Source organism: Protopterus annectens, chromosome 2.part0 (assembly GCF_019279795.1).
Source record: "Protopterus annectens isolate FY-2018-M chromosome 2.part0, PAN1.0, whole genome shotgun sequence".
In the NCBI taxonomy this organism is placed as follows: Eukaryota; Metazoa; Chordata; order Ceratodontiformes; family Protopteridae; genus Protopterus; species Protopterus annectens.
In genome coordinates this window covers 715,529,417-715,553,223 of record NC_056728.1, presented here as the reverse complement: position 1 = coordinate 715,553,223, position 23,807 = coordinate 715,529,417, and the positions used below count along the sequence as shown (strand labels likewise).

The window sequence follows — 23,807 nt, the reverse complement described above, 5'->3', positions numbered from 1 at the left end:
TAAAAAAGAATGTTCTATCATTAGTCTTTATTTAGATAAGACATTTGACTCCATTACTTGATTGTACTTGTTTAAAACATTAAAAGTACAATTCCTCATCTGAGCTAATTGCATTAACTTCTAAGTTATACAATAACTTTTGTGCTTAAGTTAAAACAGTTTCTTTTCTTTTAAATTCTTTTAAATTACAAAAAAGGCACAAAACAAGGTTGTCCATTATTACCTTTATTTTTTTTGCCATAAAACCCTTTGCTAATAGTATTAGATCAAATAAGAACATTAATGCTATGAAAATAAAAGAAGATTTGAAACTAAAGATTCAAAACTTTGCTGATGATATTTTACTAACAATAGGTTGCTGATGTTGTTGTGTCTTTCAGCTTTTCCTAGTTAGGGGTCACCACAGCGGAACTCCAGTCTGCTAATGATTGGCAGTAGATTTTTACGTGCCCAAGTTGCCGGCCCTGATGCACAACCTTCAACGAAGGCATGCCCATTCACGCATGTCTCCACACAGAAGATGCTCTAGCTGAGAATCGAACGGGACAACATCTTACTGTGAGGTGACAATGCTACCACAGCACCACCACCGCAGTTAACAATAGGTAATATAGAAAATTCATTAGACCATATAATTAGTTCTGTGAGTCAGTTTGAAGAAATCTCAAACATAAGATTTAATCATGATAAAATAATATGTTATTAATTAATAAAAAGTTAAAAAAATCATACTAAAATATTCTAACTTCAATTGGAATAGCAATCAAATGGAAAACCTTGGTATAACCATAATTTGTAATAGTAGATAAATGGTAAAAACAAACTTTCAACAGGTTGTTGATAAAATTTTAAGTTTAGTCATAAATTGGAACAAATTCTTCTTTACTATGGAAAAATTATTAATGTTTATTAAGATGGCAATTCTCCTTGAAACATTGTTTGTCTTACAATCTTTAGTACTAGCTTCACCCAAAAAATTGATACAGAATATAAATGTTTACTTAAATTTTTTTGGTATCCTAATAAACCAGGAGCTTCCTTTGACTGGTACAGAAAAGGTTGTGATAACACTGGAATAAGATTCTCTGATATTCAATTGTATGCTACTTTGACAATTGTAAAAGTTATAGAGTTGTGGATAAATTCATCTTATGATTCAAAATGGAAAGAAACACATCAAGAAATATTATTACCAAATAATAAATATATCACAACCAGTCATAAAGAAATAATACCTAATAGTTTTATCTGGTTATTAAAAGATTTTTGCATAAATGGTATTACACCCTCTTTTCAAATTCCCAATTTAAATACCATCATTTCTTCTTTCTAAAAGTTCACATATTCTGATCATTGTATTCAATACTTAATATTTTCTATGTTTCCAGTAGTGTATACAAATAAATGCTTAGAAACTCATAGCTTCAATAAAATTCTAGTCTTGAAACAACAAAGTAATTTAATATATTTGAAAAGTTAAGGTCCAAATACAATCAAGATTCTGATAATTGGTTAATTTTACAGATACTTAGAGACTTTGTGAATACAGAGGTTAATAATGTATGTAACATGGATAAGAAATTGTTCCCCAAATTATTGGAATTCTTAATAAATATCAATAACAATGCAATGAAAAATGAATCATACTTGTCACAAATTTATACAATTCTTAAGTTAGATTTCACATATTTAGACAATTTTTATTGGAACTACTCCTCAAAAATTAATAATGAAGACTTCTCTGAAGAATATAAGAAATTAATATTAAAATCTACAGATAAAACTACATCTTCCTTGTGTTGGAACATTTTCACTTGCAAATGTTTACACAGAGCTTCTGTCACTCCTAACAAAATTACAATTATGTATAAATCAAATAGAATTCAATGTTGGGGATGTGATTCTGAAATAATAGCTGGTTGGAAACATATGCTATATGAATGTGAAGTCATTTGCCCCTTTTGGAAATAAATCAACAAGTTTATTAAAGCTTTATGGTGAGATAGATATATTATCTTTAAATCTTTAGTTTTATTTAGTCCTCTGATTCCCACAATAATTCCAGATAACCAAGTACCTCTGCTTTGATCTATTCTTGCTATATCCGAAAAGTAATTACTAAAAATTGGGAAAGTACCATGGCCCACCCCCCCAGTGTTGAATTTATTAGTATGGCAAAAATTGCTTGCAGTAGTGAATTGGATAACATAAAGATGAGAATTTCTAGCTTTACATATTCATATAAGTATTGGCTTAAATTTAAAGACTTGTTGGAAAAATATTAATTGTTGTTGAAGTATAAGTTTGCTGTATTCATCAGCTGTGGACATATGTAATTAGTTATTTGTTTATTTTATAATTTATTTATTGTTTTAAAACCAAATAAAGAAATTAAAAAAAAACAATCCAAAGAGATCTTGGTCCTCTTTATTCCTTCTTTATTAAGCACAGTTTGAAAGACCTTAGTGCTTAATCAAAAGAATCAAAGGGTTAGGCTCCATCAGTTATCTAGACAGAGAAAGTCTATAATTTTTAACGTCATGTACAGGCACATACTTGGAAGACTCTGTCTTAGTTTTTGAGCAGTGAAAGAAACTGTTTTACTTGTTATTTTTTTTTTCACTTCAGAAACACCAGTAATTTCAGGAACATTCACTCCAAAAGTCATAGCATACATCACAACATAAACAGGACCTTGGGGAAGAGTAGTTCCAGTACTCATATGATTCCTTATCCATGGAACCAACTTCCCTTACATATTAAATTGTGTAATACCTTAAGCTCTTTAAAGTTATTCAGTGGATAATTTCTTATATATTTACCCAGGGATTAATGGTATGGCTGTTATCAAGAAAGGAGACAAATCTATCTCCTGTACTTCCTCTAATATATGGCTAGGCTATAATCTGTTTTTTCAAATGTCCTACCTATCACTAACCTATTAACCTATTAAGACTGCAATGAATAAAACAATTTTACAAAATAAACATTGACTGTTTTTGAATCTACTTCCTTTTGGTGGTATCACATGCAAACATAATGATTTTATTAATTAAATGCTCTTACATTTAGATGTGAGCCATTTTTCCATATGCTTAGCATAACGGAAAACCAATATGTGGAGTAATTTGCCAGAATTTTGAATGCTCCATACTCTTTGAGACTGAATATTGTTTGGAGGTGTGCATTAATTAGAGATGCTGAACAATAAAACACTTGCTGTCAGTGGTCTAGGCTCCTCTACAGATTGTTGAAGTGAAATTCCTTGAGAGTCCAGCACACTAGTCATAGGTGACTAGATAGTGAGGCACACTGATGTCCCAGTCACTAGGTTGAATAAGGAGAAAGTAACAGTCAGCTGCCTGTCACATGCCAGGATCCACCACATAATGTATGCACTCAGGTCCCTCAACAACAGGTACAAATATGACTCTGTCATTGTACATGTGGGTGTGAATGACCTGAGACATACATCCCTGGACTACATGAAAGAGACATGGAAGAGCTATCAGATTATGTAGCCCAGGCGGGTATGACCCTAGCCCTGAGCAGCATCCTACCATCGCACAGAAGGATACCATAGTACAAGCAGAAAATAATTGATTTGAGCAATTGGCTAAGTTTCTGGTGTCATTCTAAGGGGATCCAGTATCTGTCTGCCTTAGATGCCACGATTGACAGTCCTTGATGCTTTGCCAGAGATGGCCTGCCTCTGTCACCCCTGGGCTTCTAGATACTGGGCCAAGGCTCTTGCCACCCCTATAGTGCCTTTTTTAGGTGGTGTTCCAAAGACCAAATTACCACTGTAACAGTAACAAACAAATACAATCTGAGGCTCATGCTGCTCAATGCTAGATGTCTAAATCTCAAAATTCACTCACTTAAAGCACTCCTTAAAATGGAGACCATCGACGTTTGTGCTGTAACAGAGACCTGGTTCAAGGCAGCAGAAAGCATCCCTGCACTACAAGGCTATAACTCATTCCACACTTTTCATCTCTAGAACTTAGACTGAAATTTCAAAGGCGGTGGTGTTTCCATATTCATAAAGGATGCACACACCTCCAGTCTGGTAGCCCCACATAACTCATCAGAGATAATTCATGTGCAGCTAACATTGGGTAAGACAGTGATTCAGGCCATAGCCTGTTATAGGTTGTCAACCATGTCCCAAGACTCACACTCCACTTTCCTAAGCACCCTGGTCCAACCTAACACTCTCATACTGGGTGACTTCGACTACCTCTCCATTAACTGAAAAACTACTCATGTACCAATACATTTGCCCAACGTTTCCTGGAATTCATTAACTCCAATGCCCCGGACCAGCTTGTTCTTATCCCCACTAGAGATAGCAACATCCTTGACCTGGTCATTACTAACATGGGAGACCATTGCTCTACACCAATAGTCAACGCCTCATTGGTTAGATCCGAGCTAATCACCTTGGACATCCACATCCTCCTACCCCCACCCCTCCACAAAGGTAACCTAAAAACTTCTCCAAAGCTAACTTTTGGCTCCTAAAAACAGAGGTGGCTAACTTCATGGCAGCCAGGCAAATGGAGAATAGTTGCATGACCACTGAATCATATACTAATGCACTGTATGAACACGTACACAAATGCATGGATCTCACCATACCAAAAAGAACCAAGATGCCCTCCTCCAAAAAACGAAGCCAATGTGGTGGTCCCCTGCCATAAACAAACTCTACAACAGAAGGAGGAAACTGATGCGGAATAAGGTGAAGTCCCAAAACTGGAAAACTTCCCTTATCAGCCTCAACAAAAAGTTGAGATCCCTCATCAAATCCTCTAAAGCTAGCTATGAAAACAGAATTGCAGCAGATAGTAAAGACAACCACAAGACCTTCTATAGTTATGTAAAGAATCTCCACAGCAATACCCAGATTTGCTCTGAGGTACTGCATAATGGTACCTCCTATACCGAGCCAACAGATATTCCCAGTATACTGCCAACAGATTCAGTGCCACCATTATCCCTCTCACCCCCAAAGGACCAATCAAAATATCAGTAGACTGCCAAGCACCCAGTATTACTGCTGCACAGGTTAAAACAGCACTGTCCAAGGCCAAGAATACAGCTTCTATGGGACCTGACAATATCCCTGACTGTGTTCTACATGAACTACAGAGTGAACTGGCACCTCACCTGTGTGCCCTGTTCAATCACAGCCTCACCTCAGGCTTTGTCCCTACTGAATGGTGCACTGCTACAGTCATCCCGCTCCACAAAGGAGGAGTGACTACAGACCCTGGGAACTATCGCCCCATTAGCCTGACAAGTCTGATATGCAAAGCAATGGAATGCATCATCATGGACCTAATAAACAAAGATATAGAGAATCTCCAAACTCTGGATCCCACACAATTTGGTTTTGTGAAGGGTAGATCATGCCGGCTCAACTTGGTCGACATTTTTGAATCAGTCACCAGAGCTGTGAATGAAGGCAATGTGGTTCATACAGCCTACCTTGATCTGGCCAAGGCCTTTGATACAATTCCCCACTCAGGAATCATAGAAAAACTCACTAAGCTAGTCATCAACCCCTATATCACTAGGTGGGTTGGAAACGGGCTCACCGATAGAAACCACAGTGTGAAAGTAGCTGACTCCAAGTCAGACTGCTGATCAGTCACAAGGGGAGTCCCACAGGGATTGGTCCTGATTCCTCTCCTGTTTGGTATCTACTTATCAGAAGTCCAAGCCAACATGAAGGGATTCTGGCTGACAAATTTCGCAGACAATTGCAAGTTGGGAGTCATTAGTAACTCACTGAGACCAATGACTGGTGTCAGAACTATGGCCTTTGGGAAAAACCCAGTTCCCATGAATTACCACATTGATAGTAGTCCACTGAACACAGAAGGTGTTATAAGAGATCTGGGAACACAGGCTGACAGCAACCTCTCTTTTGACCACCACATTGCCACTGTGGTCAGAAAGTCCTTCTATGTGGCACATCTCATTATTAAGGGTTTTGCATCCAGGAAGAAAGAGGTCATTGTTTCCCTCTACTCTTCCCTCATTAGGCCAATTATCGAGTACAATGCCCCATTTGGCATGTACCTCATTAGACACCTGCAACAACTGGAGAGGCCACAAAAGTACCTCACAAAGAGGATCCTAGGCCTTAAGTACTTGTGCTATATGGACAGACTCAAAAAACTACAACTACTGTCTGTCTCATATTGCCTACTTAAAGGCGATCTCTGCTTGAATTACAAAGCCATGTCTGACCCAGCTCTGTTAGAAATGCTACATCAAAAGAAATCCTGATCCCTCCCAACCACACACTCCAGAGACCTCAACCTCATTACCACAATCAACAGAACATGCTGGAGGGACAGGCTCATAAAACAAAGACTGCCCATGCTATGGAATAGACTTCCCATACATGTCAAACAGAGCACCTCAATGGTCCTCTTCAAGAGAAATCTTTATGAGTGGATGGGAAATCGAAAATTCATCCCGGGGATCATTCCAGTGGCTCTACTCAACAGAGGCACTGGAAACTAAGGTCAGGTGGCACGATGCCAGGGTAATCCTATGGCCTAGGCTTGTAAAGCTTCCAGGGTCATTAGCCTAGTACACACCTATGGACCTATGAATCTATGAGTCAGTAGGCCAATAAAAAAGATCAAAAACATAATGTCATTTACTCTTTTCTACAGGAAATCATTGTCAGTGCAATTTCAAACAGTGTGCTGGTAATGATTCACTTATTTTTGGGAGATGTCTCCTTTCCTCCAGATAGTGAAACCATGGAGTTGGTGTACATACGTTTGAGTGGTATAAGGGACCTGCCTCCCTTCAGAAACAGCTAAAAGGTTGATTTTCTGTCCTTCTGTGTTGTAGGTATTGTTTTTCAGTATTTTGTCAAATTGCCATTGGGTAAGGCAGCATTTCATAGTAGAACCAAATAGTTTACCTTCAGTTTTCAAGGTTAAGTTTTAATATTTTTATCTCATGATTAAAAAATATAAAAAAAAATATAAAAATAACCTGAATGTTTTTAACTGTATAATCACATTATTTAACATGTCTGTTTATTTAGTGCTACCACTGAGTGCAACACAGTCTTTATATAGTCTACAGACAAACACCTACCTGCTCAGTCCATTTCTGACAGGGGAGTCCTGACACTGTAGTGTTCACAAATCCTTGATAAAACTTTCCCTTGTCTTTATAACATGTTGCTGAAAAGGTAAAAAAAGACATTGCATTTAACCAGTGACTGCACATTTATTTGGAACTGATTTGAACACAAGTGCAAGCAGTTAACATACCATGTTTCTAGCAGCAACACAAACAGATAAACACTTTCCTCATAACTACAGTAAATTGCATGTGGACTAAGATGAAAGAAGCCAATGTGTACAAATCTGTGCCTCAAAGAACTTTAAGATTGACTGATACAGCAACATACCTAAGAAATCATGAAAGGGCCTAGCATGAGACATATTTTTCAATTCAGAGACATGTTAGCTGTGATATGGAAAGACATTCTTATCAGTTAATTTAATTTTCTCTGAATCACAATTACTGCAGTGACTGCAGCTCATGTAGGCATTGACATACCTCTCCTACACACACACACACACACACACACACACACACACACACACACACACACACACACACACACACACACAAAAACATTCCCTGTACCTGTCCCTGACTTGTTTGCCTTCCCCTTCTGTCCTCCCACCCCAACCCCTAATCCCCGTACTAGTTGAAGTTACATTAAGGCACAATGGTTTAGAGTTTGCCCTGATGGCTAATGTTCCCACCAACCCCAACCCCAAAGAGTTTAAGTGTTGTTATGGCACCATTTTAGTTTCCCTTTGTGGCTAGTGTTCCTTCACACCACCCAATCCCATAATACCTTAAGTGCCAGTATGGTACCATAGTAGTTTCCATAGTGGCTAGTGTTTCTCCCTATCTTTTTTCTACTATAAATCCTGGTATGGGTCCATTGTAGTTTTCCTGTTGGCTAGTATTTCCCCTCACCCTTCGTCCCTATTCTGCTCTCAGTACCATAATGGTGCTTACATTTAAAATAATCCTGTGTCTAGTGTTTTACCACATCACTCAGTCCCCATACTGCTGCTGCTGCCATTATGATGCTTAGATGTGAAGCAACCCCTGGTGTCCAGTGGCTTCCTCCATCCCTGTTCCCATACTGCTTCAGTGTTTGGTAGCTGAACACAGCCTTTTGGCCATGTTCACTGCTGTGACAAGGAGGAGGCTGGCCATGCTGAAGTATGTGGTTGAGTAATTCCTTGAATCACGCAAAGTGTAGATGCCTTCCTGATGGTGGTCCTAGGTGGAGCACATGGCTAACCTCATTAGCATTCAGTACAGTTACAGAGCTAGCCCTGTATAGTGCTGCATATCTTCATGCTAGAGCATCATACATCACTGTGATGGGGTGTTTCTGAATCCCAAATGATTACTTAGACGTACATTTATGTACAGTTCTACACATATTGGTTTCTGTCAAGGCCAGCACCAAAACAGATGAGGCTTCTTTTGTAAAATTATATAATGAATCATAGATATTCAGTGGCAATAAAGCTACAGAAAAATAATGATATTTTATGACCTTATAGAGGTTCTGGCAAATAATCCTGTGACTCGGTGAAGAGGGAGACAGAATACTGACCAGTATGTTCTCAGAAAGAGGGAAGGGATGCTGACCTCAACTGCAGACATTGCTGAGAGCTGGAAGGAGCTGTCTGAAGGACATCTAACTGTAGTGGACACACTCTACCTAGCAGAGGTGGTGCCAGAAGCAATTGATGGTACAAGATCCACTTCTCTTCAAGAGCTCAGTTTAGTACACGGTTCCAGTATGGTAAAACTGTTGGAATTGACTGTGTAAGTCAATGAGATCCTAGCAGAAATTCTGAAGAGGCTGGACACTGTTGAGGTGATTAACATGCCTTTTTCAATCATGTATAAAAGACTGGGATAGTGTGTCTGAAATGACACACCAGGGCAGTGGCCCCAATTTAAAAAAAGGATATAAGGGTTTGTTCTAATTTTTGTGGAACCATACTTCTAAGCCTAATTGGAAAAGCCTATGATAGGATGCTGGAAAGGAGAGTTAATCAAACAGCCGAGTATCTTTTTCAGAAGGAGATAGATGGATTCCATCCCAGGATGGAATAGCAGATCAACTGTTTGTCTTGATTAGACATTGGAGGGATCATGGAAGCTCACCAATGCTGCCTACATGTGTTTTGTGGAACTATATAAGGTGTACAGCCATGTAGATAAAATGTCATGAGGGAGGAGCTATAAAAGTACTAGCTCAAAAGACTTCTGTCATGTGCCATTCTTTGCATGAATTTGAAGAGCAAGAGCTGTGTCTGTTATGTTGCAATTAAGCTGAATACATTCATGTTAGTCATAGGACTTTGCTAAGAGTGTGCCTTGCCATCCTTCTCTTCTGCTTATGGTTTCCTTGGGCAGAATCAAGGTTCATCTAAGGTCAGGAGACTATTTGGTTTGAGGATATGAAGATTTCATCCTTCTTCTTTGAAGGTTATGTTGTCCTGTTAGTCTCAAGTGAATGATTTCTACTTTAATGGAGTGCTTTATTGCTGAATGTGAAGTGGCTGTAATGAAAATCACAATTTCCAAATCAGAGGACACTGTCTGTACCAGAAATTCCCAGATGTCATTGCTTGTACCAGAGATAGTCAGAGATCATTGTCTTTATCTGGGGAAATCTAAGAACAGGTTTGGTAGCTGAAGTTAATGGTTCAAGTGAAGCCGTCATTAAGACATCAGACAAGTTCTGATTGCAGCTATGTTGTGAGTTCCCTGAAACCTGTCCTGCAGCTTCATTAGTTGTGACTTCTACTACACAACTGTACATTCTCTAAATGTACAATATAAAACACTGATTGTGTATTATGAACAACTACTGCAGCCTTCAGTTGTGACTTTTGCAGCAAACATTGGTGTCTAAAATTGTTTTCAGTCTTTTCCCCTTAAGACGGAAATATCTATAACTATGTATCATAAAAATGCTTTTGTTTCAACCCTTCACTTTGTAAAAGGTTTATTGTTGTTTGGTTACCTTCTAGAACTATCACAAAATAGGAGGAAATGGTGTAGGAAGCCTTGTTCTGAGCCTTGTCTTCATCATGACAGGTAATTATTTAGTTTGATGACTCAGATTTCTTTATAGAGTGTTTTTGACTATTTGTATCATTCTTTTTCGTGGCCATTTAGTTGTAGCTTTCTTGGAAGTATATATGATATGCTTGCATTCACACTCTTAGGTGAAAGGCTTAAACTCATAACATGCAAATAATAGGCCACTGTCAGATATAATCTGCTCTGGGTACCCTTTCAAGTGAAGACTGAGTTCAGCACATTGTTTATAGAAAGTTCTTATCTGACCTGTATGTGGATATCAGTTGTCAACACAAAGAAAACATGCTAAAATAAATCAGTAGCTTGTTTCAAACATGCTAATTGAGGATTGTCATATGGAATTAATTTTTCTTTCTACTTTCAATTTCTGAACATAAAACACAGACCACACTCCTGCACCATTTATGCAACCTGTATGTTCATATTAGGCCAGCATATAATGTCTCCAATTTAGTTCATGAAGTTAAACATACCTACATCAAATACAGGCATTTTCAACATTTTTTTTTGTCAGCTGACTAGGAGTAAAGATTGTGTCACTTGAGGAAAAAAATCAATAGATGCAAGATAGTTCATGTCTAAATGGAAAATATTTTGCCTTTAATTTTTAAAAGACTTCAGATGAATGAGACAAATTGCACATACAATTACTTACTTCAGACCCCACACAACATTTTATAGGGTTAATAAATCTGTATGCTTTGCAAAACCTGCATGAGAATGTTCAAAATTTACCGAAAAGACCTACTGCAATTCATTTTTTAAGACGGTGTCAATTGGAGCAGCTAGAACTTTTGTGTACAAAGGTGATAACACTTGCAGTGCTAAAATGAAGTTGATTTAGCTAAGTGTGCTAGCTCTAATTAAATCTACAATAAAAAAAAAACTAGTAGATGATGGTAAACAAATGAGCATCTAAGTGATATTATAAATAAATTATTGACTAATGTGTTATACGAGCATTCATTGGATTGTAATCATTTTTAAAATGCTTGTTTTTTTGTGGAACAGAATTTTTAAAGGAAACAGTTAAAGGCAGAGATTCAAATTTAGTTTTAGAAAATACAGGTCTGGCCTGACATACCTGTTCACCAAGGTCAAAAGATTCATTAAATATCATATGCATTTTAAAGTTAAGGATTATGAATGAATTTGACTGATGTTTTAAATGAGAATGGGTCTTGAAGTGAGTCTTTAATTTTATGTATAGTTTGTTTCATTTTTCTGAAAAAATCTATTAAAACTTAAATACAAATGTATTAAATGATATTAGGTCATTATGATGGTTACTTTTTTCTGTATTTTCATTTAATTATAGCTTTCATGCATATGCTTTTTCACATTTTAGTCTTTTTGCTTCTGTTTTTATTTTTTTATGAAAAATATGGTTTAATCAGCTGATATACTTGTTCTCAACTGTTAGTCATGACGATAACCCTGAGAAGTAGCATGACTAGATATTCTCTGCTACCATCTTCCAACTCCCGAATCTTTTACAGCAGTTGTTGATAAATGTGTTACCATCCATAACACTTCCAGTTCTTCCTCAAGCAAATCTTTACGTTCATGGAGACATGCTATTCTAAGGGCATCTGCAGTGTATATGAGCTTTCCCAGGCTTATACTGCACTTGAAAAATCATGCTTCTGTAGTGTCAGTAACATTCTTTGTAGTGGAGCAGATGCCTTATGTATGGATTTCTTAAATATACTTTGGAAAGGTTTGTGGTCAGGCTGTATTATAGTGTGCTTTTCATACAGATCTTTTTACATCAAAAAAACTATTGAAACAATTATCTTTTTCTATTTCAGCACAATAACTCGGTACATCCATTAATACTCTGCATGCATAAACAACTGGTGTACATTTCTACAAAGGGATGATTCATAAACCTTTCTGACTAGCATAAATTTGTAGGGTTGTATGTAAGGAAACATCATAGTACTTCAGTGTGAGTGCAGTGGTTGCCAACCTCTTAAATAGCTCATAGTTCTACACTTTTCCTGGTAACCAATGTTGCACTGTACCATTCTCCAAAAGCATTCTTAGTGGCTTAGTGTACTGTTCTAAAGACTTGGCAGTAGGCTTCTGAATATTCATAGCATAATATGTCAACATTTGCTAGTAGACCATTATCTGTCAGTAAATGAATAATATGCTTCACTGAAGTTAAATCTATTTGACATTTGATTTATCTAATTTTTTAAACCCTGCAGTAGCAGCCTGCCTAGCAGCTTCACCAGGTATCTGCCATATTCCTCTCTTGCAGCATCCCAGACTAGAATGGCATCCAAAATATTAACAGCACTTTCTAGCCACTCAGTCATGTTTTCTATAACATATTGAAACACTTCAGGTTTTGATGAGATCCTAAAAGGTAGTCTTAAAAATATGCAGACATATACACATAATAGAACTAGTTACTTACACACTATAATGCACACACTCTGTCACAAAACTAATTCAAATAAAAACATTTAATAAACAGATACTTGCACTTTGTAATTTAAAGTTTAAAACAAAAGCTTCATTGATACCAGGTTCTCTATAGGAAAATATAATCTGTCATTAACTTCATTTTAGTTATACAGATAATCAGTGATCATCCTACAAATTTTGATACATCACCTGCAACAACAGACATATAAAACTAGTCTGGCTATTGCCAAGTTATTATTAATATTATTAGCAGTAGTAATAGTAGTATCATAATTATTATGTTCAGGTTTTATCCTCCTATGGTTCCTTAATGTGAATTCTAATGATCCTATCAGTCCCAGCATTGATAAAACTTTTGACACTCACAAATGGCTAAAGAGATTATATTCACTGCAGATCAGTTGTCATATTACTTGTAAATAAGCTATTTTCCAATAAATGGGTACATGAAACCATCCATCTGCTTACATTATCTACACATTACAATACTTATACATTCCTTCACTCGTAATAAAAATAAATAAATCAAACAAATCCTTTGAGAATAAAACATAGTAACTCATAAAAAGCAAACAAACACTGTGTTTATTCAAGAGGTAAGAGCTTTCACAAAACTTGCTTCATCAGACCTTCAATACACAGAATAACAGTCAGGTCTATAAGTATCAATTCAAATTCAAACAATCCAATCAGAATCAACAAATAATAGAAGCACACTATCACATATATCTATAGACCTACATAAAATAACAAAAAGCATCAAATATAACTACAGCAAAAATGCATATAGACATTAACAATTCATAAAAATACGTCAACTAATGCTATCTAAAAATAAATAAAAAATCTAAAACATAACTTAATAATTTATTTACTTATTTAATTATTCATTTGTTTATTTATTTATTTATTTATTTATTTATTTATTCATTTATTTAGGGACCCTCCTTTTCCTCAATAGGGGCTTAATGGTAGCACATTCATTGAGTCCCTTTCCCCTATCAGCTCTAAGATGAATCATCCAGTTATTTTCTTTATGCTCAGTATGATTCCTAATGTCCACTTGTCTAATAGTTGGTGTCACAACATCAATAACCCTAAAGATAAAAGTGTGTTCTACACCACATTTATTAACATGTTTTGAAAGTGCATTGTACTCAGCCCTATACAATAGATATGTTCCCTCATACGCTCTCTAAGTGATCTATGCACAGGATTTACATTCTGCTAAATAGACCACATTCGTACTTCCACAGTTGACATTAACTCTAAACACAAACCTCCTGCTAAGATCTGGGTGGTCAAAAAAAACACGTTCATTTATAGACCCACAGAAATTACATTTTCCACACGGTCTAAAACAAGGATTGAATACCTGAAGTTGTTTATTGAGAAACTCCACGGCCCCATTATCAACACTGGGGTATTCCGGAAGACATGTTTTAGGAACACACTGCTGCATAGGAGTAGTATGCACCCGAATTATGTCTTTCGGAATCTCATTCGGGGTCAGGGTATCAGAGCCTCTAGACTGAACCATATGTTCGAAGGCTTCCAGTTAGAGAAGGATCGTCTTGTACAAAGACTAATGAAGAGGGGTTATAGTCCAACTGAGATTACCAGTTGTTGGTCAGATCTAGATTTTCTTAGGAATGATATAGCAGCCCCTTACTATGGTCCTAATATGGGGGATGAGCTGTGTGGTACAAGAATAGTAAGGAAACAGGTTAAAATACCGTTGTTTTTTACAAGAGACCATCAGGCCCTTAGAGGTATTTTTAATACTTACTGGCCTATTTTACAAGTTGATCCCCATATTGGTGAGATTGTTGGTGAAGTCCCATGGTTTTGTTATAGGACCACCAAGAACCTGAAGAGGTTATTGTGTAATGGAGGAATCAGCTCAAGTGAGTTGGTAGAGGCTGGTATAACACGACCATGTGGAAAATGTAATTTCTGTGGGTCTATAAATGAACGTGGCTTTTTTGACCACCCAGATCTTAGCAGGAGGTTTGTGTTTAGAGTTAATGCTGACTGTGGAAGTATGAATGTGGTCTATTTAGCAGAATGTAAATCCTGTGCTTCGTTCTACGTAGGCAAAACGAATAGATCACTTAGAGAGCGTATGAGGGAACATATCTATTGTATATGTAGAGGGGCTGAGTACAATGCACTTTCAAAACATGTTAATAAATGTGGTGTAGAACACACTTTTATCTTTAGGGTTATTGATGTTGTGACACCAACTATTAGACAAGGGGACATTAGGAATCATACTGAGCATAAAGAAAATAACTGGATGATTCGTCTTAGAGCTGATAGGGGAAAGGGACTCAATGAACGTGCTACCATTAAGCCCCTATTGAGGAAAAGGAGGGTCCCTAAATAAATGAATAAATAAATAAATAAACAAATGAATAATTAAATAAGTAAATAAATTATTAAGTTATGTTTCAGATTTTTTATTTATTTTTAGATAGCATTAGTTGACGTATTTTTATGATTTGTTAATGTCTATATGCATTTTTGCTGTAGTTATATTTGATGCTTTTTGTTATTTTATGTAGGTCTATAGATATATGTGATGGTGTGCTTCTATTACTTGTTGATTCTGATTGGAATGTTTGAATTTGAATTGATACTTATAGACCTGACTGTTATTCTGTGTATTGAAGGTCTGATGAAGCAAGTTTTGTTAAAGTGCTTACCTCTTGAATAAACACAGTGTTTGTTTGCTTTTGAGTTATTAGTGCACGTTATATGTTTTATGTCGCTCTGGTTGCTCCTTCTCTCAAAGGATTTGTTTGATTTATTACAATACTTATATTTACATGTACATGGGGTAAGCCTAAATCTAGTGTACCTCAATGATTTAGGTATAGAGTGTTCAAAAAAACTCCTTAAAATGCAAACCTGTCTTCAAAGCCATCTAAGATCCAACACCCACTAGTGCACCTATCTAGGTATCTCCCACTGCCTTCCTTTAGTAATTATGAAATAAGCTATTATTTCACACATTTATTCCTTTGACCAGGTGTGTTTCCATCTTGATTGGCTATGTTGTCATCCTTGTTTGCTTCTTTATTAATTTCTTTATACTGTGCCTGCTTCTTTTTTCTATTGTCTATATTATTGTTTACTTTGCTTTAATTGCATTCTTTATAGTTCATTTGAACCATATAATTTATCTCTTTTTGAATTCACCCAAGTCCCTTCTTCACTGTATTCTAAAAGTTCTTTTACTGAACTTCCAGAGTTCATGTAGGTGTTCAGCAGGCATTCATGATGATCCATACTATTTCCCCAATTTTATTGTAAGCTGCTCCTCTCCAACAGTGCCAAACTAATGCCTCAACATTACATAGCACTTTCTTTATCATTATAATGAACAAAATATCATAGCATGGTCACTGTTATCCACTGCTGTTATTATCTCAAGCTATGTGTTCTTCACATACAGGATCAGTAAATTTCCAAAACTGGAAGAAAGATTCCCCTCTTAAACCAACTTTTTAATCTAGTCATGGTATCAGCCATAATCAGATTAGTAGCCATAATCAGATTAGTAGTTAAACCCACAAGTTAGTAACAAACAGATAGCAATATGTTACACAAGATCAGCTAATGCAAGGGACACTATTGAACCACCAATGACAACTTCAAAATGGCACATGTAAACAGCATAATTATATAGCAGGATTAAAAAGTATGACTGATAACATTTGAGTAAGAAAGAAAGTGACTTGTGAATCAGATATTCAGTGCCATGCAATACAGAGACCAGTACAATGACTGAAAAGTTACAATGATGTCTAACATATGAAAGTAATACCTTACAAATTTATATTCAAGAAGTGTAAGAACTGCTCATCAAAACGTTACTGAATTTTTTAGCACGAGTCTCAGACATTCTTGAGTTGAATGTCCTCACTCATAAACATGGCAATGAATGTCATTAGTACACAATAAATGAGCATGCTTCATTGTGTTGTTCAAGTTTGCACAGCACAAGTGCATGGAATCTTGAATGTTTGCTACATTTGGTATCAGAATTTATCAAGGCATTCCATATCATTATAAGTCTGTAATCACTATGATGTGAGTAACATTTGTAACTTGTGTAGGTCTTTATTACAACAGCCATCATTTTTGTAGCTGATACTCCACTGTCCCATAACTTTGTTGAAATTCTCACAAAATAGAGGCAGTGAATCAGTGAAATGACATCATTGAAGATGAAACAAAAATCCCCTTTCAGGCAGCCCATAAACACAGTTCATGGGTAGAGTAACCATCATTTCAGCTATAATGCCATACGTGGATAAGGAAGAGAGTTGTGCATACAGGTGATTGCAGGTGTCAAATATGTTGAGGGGGAAAGTATATGAAGTGCAGTCTTGTCATAAACAACCAATCAATATGCACTACTGTGCCTAGGTGACTGCACTGCATCTGTTGATGGACCAAGCCAGATATCCTTCATACAAAAGACCTTGCACTGCCAAACATGATTACCTTACCAGGAGGGTGGTACACAGGTGAAGTTGTTAAAAGTGTGTCTGCTGGTATACATACAGCTACTCCCGGTTATATGTTTAGGAAGTATTCTTATATTTCTGTTTTCTGATTACAAAGTTAAAAGCAGCTAAAATATCAGGTGGTCCTTTTCTTGTCAGCCATGGAGACAGGATATTCGTGTCTGTGATCTCACGAACATATGCATAACCAACTGTGATGATAAGAGGTAGTGTCATATGTACCAGGGAGACTAGGCAGTGCATGTGTAACATATGCCAGCATAGCTAGCTAGCTGGAGTTTTGTAAAGAATTTTATGTCATTTGACTATCATACTGATTTGTACAGATGCCTGTGTTAAAAATGTATTGTCAAAGTTGCTTGTGCTAAAAATGCATCAACAGTGAGTCCTGCTGGACAGAAAAGAGATATGCATGTATATCAGACAGTATTATTATTATAACTGATTAAATGTGTATGTTTTAAAAGATAATTCTGGAAGGGAAGAGGCTAATCTCAGTGTAGATAATTTTGATAAATAATTTGAAAATTAAATGGTTGGTTTAGGCCATTTTTCGTACAGGTATGATTGCAGCCAGAGACAAAATGTCTGGGAAAACCAGGGCTAGAAATCTTACTGGACTGTCCTTAGGGGCGAATTAATTGCTACCCTGGAAGGGTAGAATTTTTTTAAATTGTTTTATGGCTTTCAGAAACTGCAACATATCTTAGCAAAGCTCTGGGTATGTATTGCATCATAGTCAGGTGACCAGATGTTATGTCATTCTATAACAAGCACTGAAATTATTTTTTAGATATTAGTGAGAGATATGACAGAACTCTTGCAGCAGCACTTTGTTTTTCAGAACCTGACAGGAATGTTCTCTCACAGATATCTCACACAACCACACAACTCATCTTTCCTTGCTATAGTAAGCAACTCGACACTCATCATCTTGCCTTGCTATAGTAAGTACAGTAATTCTTTAGTCACTCTGGAAAATATAGAGCAATTAGTTAAATGCTGTTTTTCTGCATCTGTATGAATCTATTCCAATGTGTTATTTCTTTATATCTCCTGTGATTGAATCTGTGCTGTTTATTGTAACTAGATATTCAGTATTCTCGTATTCTCTTTTTTATTTATTATTGAATATTTCTCTACTTTTCATTGTAGCTGCTCATTTAGAAAATATTTTTAACATCTTAAGAGTACTTATGCTTATTTTAGTGACACTGTGGACACTCCTGAAAGCCTTGCTGCATTGGTCAAACTCTACCATTTGTGTTAATATTAATATTACTCAGTATAACTGAGTACACTTATAAGAACCTTAGAGTAGCTGACTGGTGGCAGCATAATTACCTTATAGTCTGGGCAGAGGGGGCACAGCTGGTAAATCTGTGCCAGCCTTTCCCAGGTGTGTGTGTGCGTGTGTGTGTGTGTGTGTGTGTGTGTGTGTGTGTGTGTGTGTGTGTGTGTGTGTGTGTGTGTCAGCTACGTGGAACATGTTCATAGAGCTCTAAAGTGGTCAGTGTGGATTCTTGTTTGGGTCCTGGAGAGAGAAATAGAGTCCAGACCCAAGTCTGGTGTGTGCTTCTTGTGTAATCTTAAGGGAAGTTGTGCTTGGTACAGTCAGCTGCATCTGAAAAATACTGTGTGTATCCATTTTTGCTCCTAGTGGCCATCCCTCACCAGGGTCAGTGGTGAGGATTGAGGCTTCTTGATTAGTGGTCCAGAGTAGGGACCATCACACCAATAAATGATAATGCAGCATTTATCCAACATGGTGCATTCCTACTGTTCCCATAGTGAGCACTCATATCCATTCTGAAGGTCTGTTACTGATTAGCATTATAAATGTAAGATACTCATGAGTGTAGAAGGTACATCTCAAGTTGGATACACTGCAAACAAGCATACCATCTTGAACTGTTTGTAATTCATATATTGTAATGCAGAAAGTATACTATTGAAATTGTTTACCTTCTATTCATTTATCCATGGATTTCGGCATTCTTCACTGTTCTAGTTGTGCAACACAGTTGTAGTGAGTAATGAGGATATGAGTAAGGAATATACTATCTAGGCCAACATAACATGCTTTGGCAATCACACCTACTGTGCTTAAGGAACATCTTGAGGCTACATCTGCAGTGCAAGTGCTGTTGATAAAGTAAAGGTGCAATTGAAATTTGTTGCAGAAAAACTGAGCAGAAGAGGCAGTAGTTTCCTTTATGTTTCATTATAAGTGTTTCAAATTTTTAAGAAAGTTTTTTTTTTTTTGTTACGGTGGGCTAGCCTACTGCACCTTCCATGTAGGTAGCAAAGTCTCCCACTCCTCCTCTACCTTATGTATACTAAGTCCACAGCTAAAGACCAACAAAGATAACAAACCATGCTGCCACACAACAGAACTTCACTGTCAGTGATTTCTTATGAAAAGTTGTCATCACAGAGTTCTATATCAGACAGTTGAAATTGCTGTGTTAGAATTGCTATGATTTTATACTGAACTAGGGAAGCTGAGGTTGTGATGATACAGAAGTAATAACAGACATCAGACATAATCCACCAGCAAGGATCACATTAATCTGTATCACTACCAAAGCAGCATCACAGCAGCATCACATGGGTGAGTCTAATCAGAGCAAAATATAAAATGGCTGCACAGCTGGAATCACCAGTTAGATCTGCACCATCCTGTAATGTGTCCACTCAGGTGGATAACACTGCAGTTTACAATCATACAACAGAAACTTGATGACCAGAGTATTTAGTGCTGTAGAGCATCCTGTGACAAATGCTGAGGCACCCACTGCTGTTAGCTTCATGGACCCTCCACTTAACTGTGGTACAGGTTATGCATAATCATAATGTGCATTCATCTCACTGTGACTCAAGCTAGCTATGCCTCTTAGACACGCACACACACACACACACACACACACACACACACACACACACACACACACACACACACACACACAAACAGTGTCAGCTTGTAACAGGTTTAAACAGCTGTGGCAGTGCTATACTTCAGCTGTACATTGATGCATATGCTGATAGAGCTCAGGTATGAAACACTGTGGTAGAGCTCATACTCTACAGAACCTGTAGGACTCTGTTAATGCAATACATGATAGTCAGTATACACTGAGTAGGCCCTTATATAGGTTCTGAAGAACTTTATAGTTGGCATATAAGATTATATTGTATGTTTGACACAAGCACTTGTAAGTGTCATTTCCGGGTGTCTAGATCCATGCCTAGCATTCATTTTTTGGAGGTCCTCACTATTAAACCATAGTCACTGGCCTCAGCCATGTATCTGCTCAGATAGCTGTAAGTCTGCACTCTCCTTCATTGACAGAGTAAAGAAAAAGCAGTCGCATTATGATATCTCCACAGTCAGTGGCAATGACCATGTCGGCAACTCAGAGAGAGAGACAGTGCGATGTGTAATATGAAACACTCTCTGCCTCTGGCAGTGTCTATGTGTATATTTTTATCTGCATGGACTGTGTTCTGTACCTATGATTATAGGTACCTCTGATCTGTGTAATTTGGCACCCTGCCTGATTCACAATTTACAACATATATGCAGTACATAGCTTGCACTATGTTGTTGTTTTTATTTTTGTCAGAGTCATTGTTTGTTAACAAGTATGAAAGGAAAAAGATGTTAAGGTTTTAAATGGTCAAAACAACTGTTCTTGTTGCACTGAGTTAAATAAAAAAATGAAAAGAAAAACATAAAAATGAAAACTGGTGATGCACCCTCTGACTCAATATCTGTAGTATCTTATAGTGTGTCACATATTCGTCAGTACCAGAATGCCTGTCATATGTTACTCATCTGTCAGATGTAGCCATCATGGGTACTATAAGTCAGCAAAAGGCATCTACGATGATGCCATCTGCATCACACACAAGCTGAATGCAAATGAAGGAGAATCCCTTCCTGTTTGTATTACCGCAATCACTCATCATCCATTGATGTATGGGTTGTTATATTGGTAAAGTCTATGTTGTCTAACATCACAGATAGCTCTGCCACCCTATGAGATATTTGCCTAGTGATTCGTTCTTGATGGTAGCAATGAGCATGATGCACTCCCCCCATATATTGCACTATACAAGTGTGCACTTTGTTTAGTAACCTTAATAGAAATCATAGGGATAAACCTGACAAAGCTTGTCATCTGTAGGTTGTGTACCCTTGGTTAGGATGTGCAGAGTTACTGCAATCCTGTTCTTCAGTGGGATGAGCCACTGCTATTTCTAGCTGATGCAAGGTTTGTGTCATTTGTCAGTAATGGTGCCCAGGGCAGTGGAGCTCTACCTACCCTGCAAGAATTAATCTTGGTTATGCAGTATAATGTGACTCTTTCTGGCTAAGAATGACAGCTGTTGGAACAGGCTGCCTAATAGTAGGGCACCAAACCAGTTTGTTTTGGTTTCCTAAATAAAGTGTGATTTTGGTGCGATTTAACCAGTGTCCTTTAGATGTACATTTCTGAAGGCTGGTTTTGAGACATCATCTCGGTGTTGCTTTTCTTTGGTTTAATTATTTCTTCGCTTGAGAGTTGTTTATTAGTTTATATACATATGTACTTATCCTGATCTGCTTCTGTTTGTATACTACATCTTGTACTATTACTATATTCCTAGGTTTTATATTTATCTATAATCCTAGTATAGAGTATCATATAACAGAACTTTTATATTTACCCTTATATATTTGATACTCTGTAATCTAGTACTACTGTTAGAATCAGTCCTAGTTTTTCCTTAAATGTTATGTCTAATAGTATCTGAACATACATCTGAAAAATCTTCTCTTTTAAGATTCAACGTTTCCATAATAAATTGTTCTAAGATATTAAGTTTTGTTATCATTAGAAAGAGACAATAACAGAGAAACACAATCCTATGTTTTATCAGAAATGTCATTCTGTAAGCTAGTATATAAATTATCCTTTTGGTATGCTGCAAACATTCAGAACTATTTAATAACTGACAGTAGTTTAAAATGCAATTCACTGTCTTTTGCTTATTATCTAACTTGTAGTCATTGACATCTTGGCATATGATTCAAAATGTTATGATTATTATCTTTTAGACAGAAGTAAACTGGACAGTTCTTACAATTTTCAGAACTCCCGCAGCACCATAAAAGTGCTCATGACTCTAATTAAGCTGCTTCAAACTAGTCCTCATGACAAGGGCTTCCAAATGTACAGTTTATCAGCTACGATTCACACAAAAATGTTCACGAGTGAATCCAAGCCACCTTTACATTATACATCAATCCCTCAAAACCTTTCAAACCACAAAAAAAAAAAAAAACTTCAAAGAATGTTAACCACTGAAGAGCTATTGTATTTAAAGAAATAACATATAATGATTCAGTAAGCACTATTTGTATAAGATGTTTAATATAATGTTATAATATATATATATATATATATATATATATATATATATATATGGCTTCCATACACTAGATCAAATTTTCACTAATTCGAAATAGTGCATGGAATGTTCACTGCAGGGAAAGTGCACTTAATCGAAAGTGCGCTTACGCAAAGTTCAGTACAACGAACAGGTGTTGTACTGAACTTCCATGCAGTACTCATGGACCTTAGGGTTAGGGCACGAGTTATAGTAAGGGGATAGCCCGTAGGGCTATTCCCTTTCCATGACGTGTGCCCTAACCCTAAGGTGAAGGACATAGCAATGCCCTCTACTATGGTGTGATAGTCACGAACCTTAGGGTTAGGGCATTGGTTAGGGTAAGGGGATAGCTTTACTAACTATCCCCTTACCCTAACATGTGCCCTAACCCTAAGGTCCATGACTATTACACCATAGTGGAGGACATAGCTTGTTTTTTATGTCCTCCACTGTGCTGCAGTGTTTTCGGTGAAGTGCACTTATGCAAAAGTTCACTTTCGTTAAAGTGAACTTTCACAGAAGTGAGGCTTCCTATTACAAGTTCGAAGTAGTGAACTTTCATTCTTGTAATAGGAACCCATATATATATATATATATATATATATATATATATATATATATATATATATATATATATAATATACAAATATTACTTTTAATAATGTGGTGAAGGGGTAAGCTATAAGAACATCATGAGTTAATGCTGGTGAGGAAATTTTAAGAAAGAACTGAGAGATCTAGAAGAAAGGTTTGTAGCAAGGGATATGATAAAACAGAAGTATCTGATAAGCTAGTTGAAGTAATACAAAGAAGAGGGAATGAAGGAAAGTGTTATTTTTTCTCAGATCCACTTGCATGTGTGAATAAGGTAGATGAGCTTAGGTGTAGAGTACCAGTAACATATTCTAAGGACTCTAAAGGTGCAGTTGACATTATTAAAAAAAACATTGGGGTGTCATGACCACAAGTACAGAATTGAAAGCTATAACAAGTGAATGTCCTAGCATAGTTTATAAGAAAAAATAAATCTTTAGTTCAGCTGACCTTATTCACACATGCAAGTGGATCTGAGGAAAAATAAGGCCTTCCTTCATTCCCTATCATACCCCCTTGCTACAATCTTTTAGATCTCTCAGTTCTTTCTTAAAATTTCCTGACTATAATCCTTATTGAATTACTAGAAAATTTAAAAAT

At 36.7% G+C, this 23,807-nt stretch overlaps 1 protein-coding gene across 1 annotated transcript in view; it reads right to left on the bottom strand.

The window, feature by feature from the left end:
* MUSK (muscle associated receptor tyrosine kinase) overlaps positions 1-23,807 on the bottom strand; it is a 1,728,668-nt gene that overhangs the window by 369,368 nt on the left and 1,335,493 nt on the right. Inside the window, exon 12 of the mRNA XM_044061034.1 lies at positions 7,135-7,223. Within this exon, the coding sequence (XP_043916969.1) occupies positions 7,135-7,223 (89 nt within the window). The remainder of the gene's footprint in view (positions 1-7,134; positions 7,224-23,807) is intronic.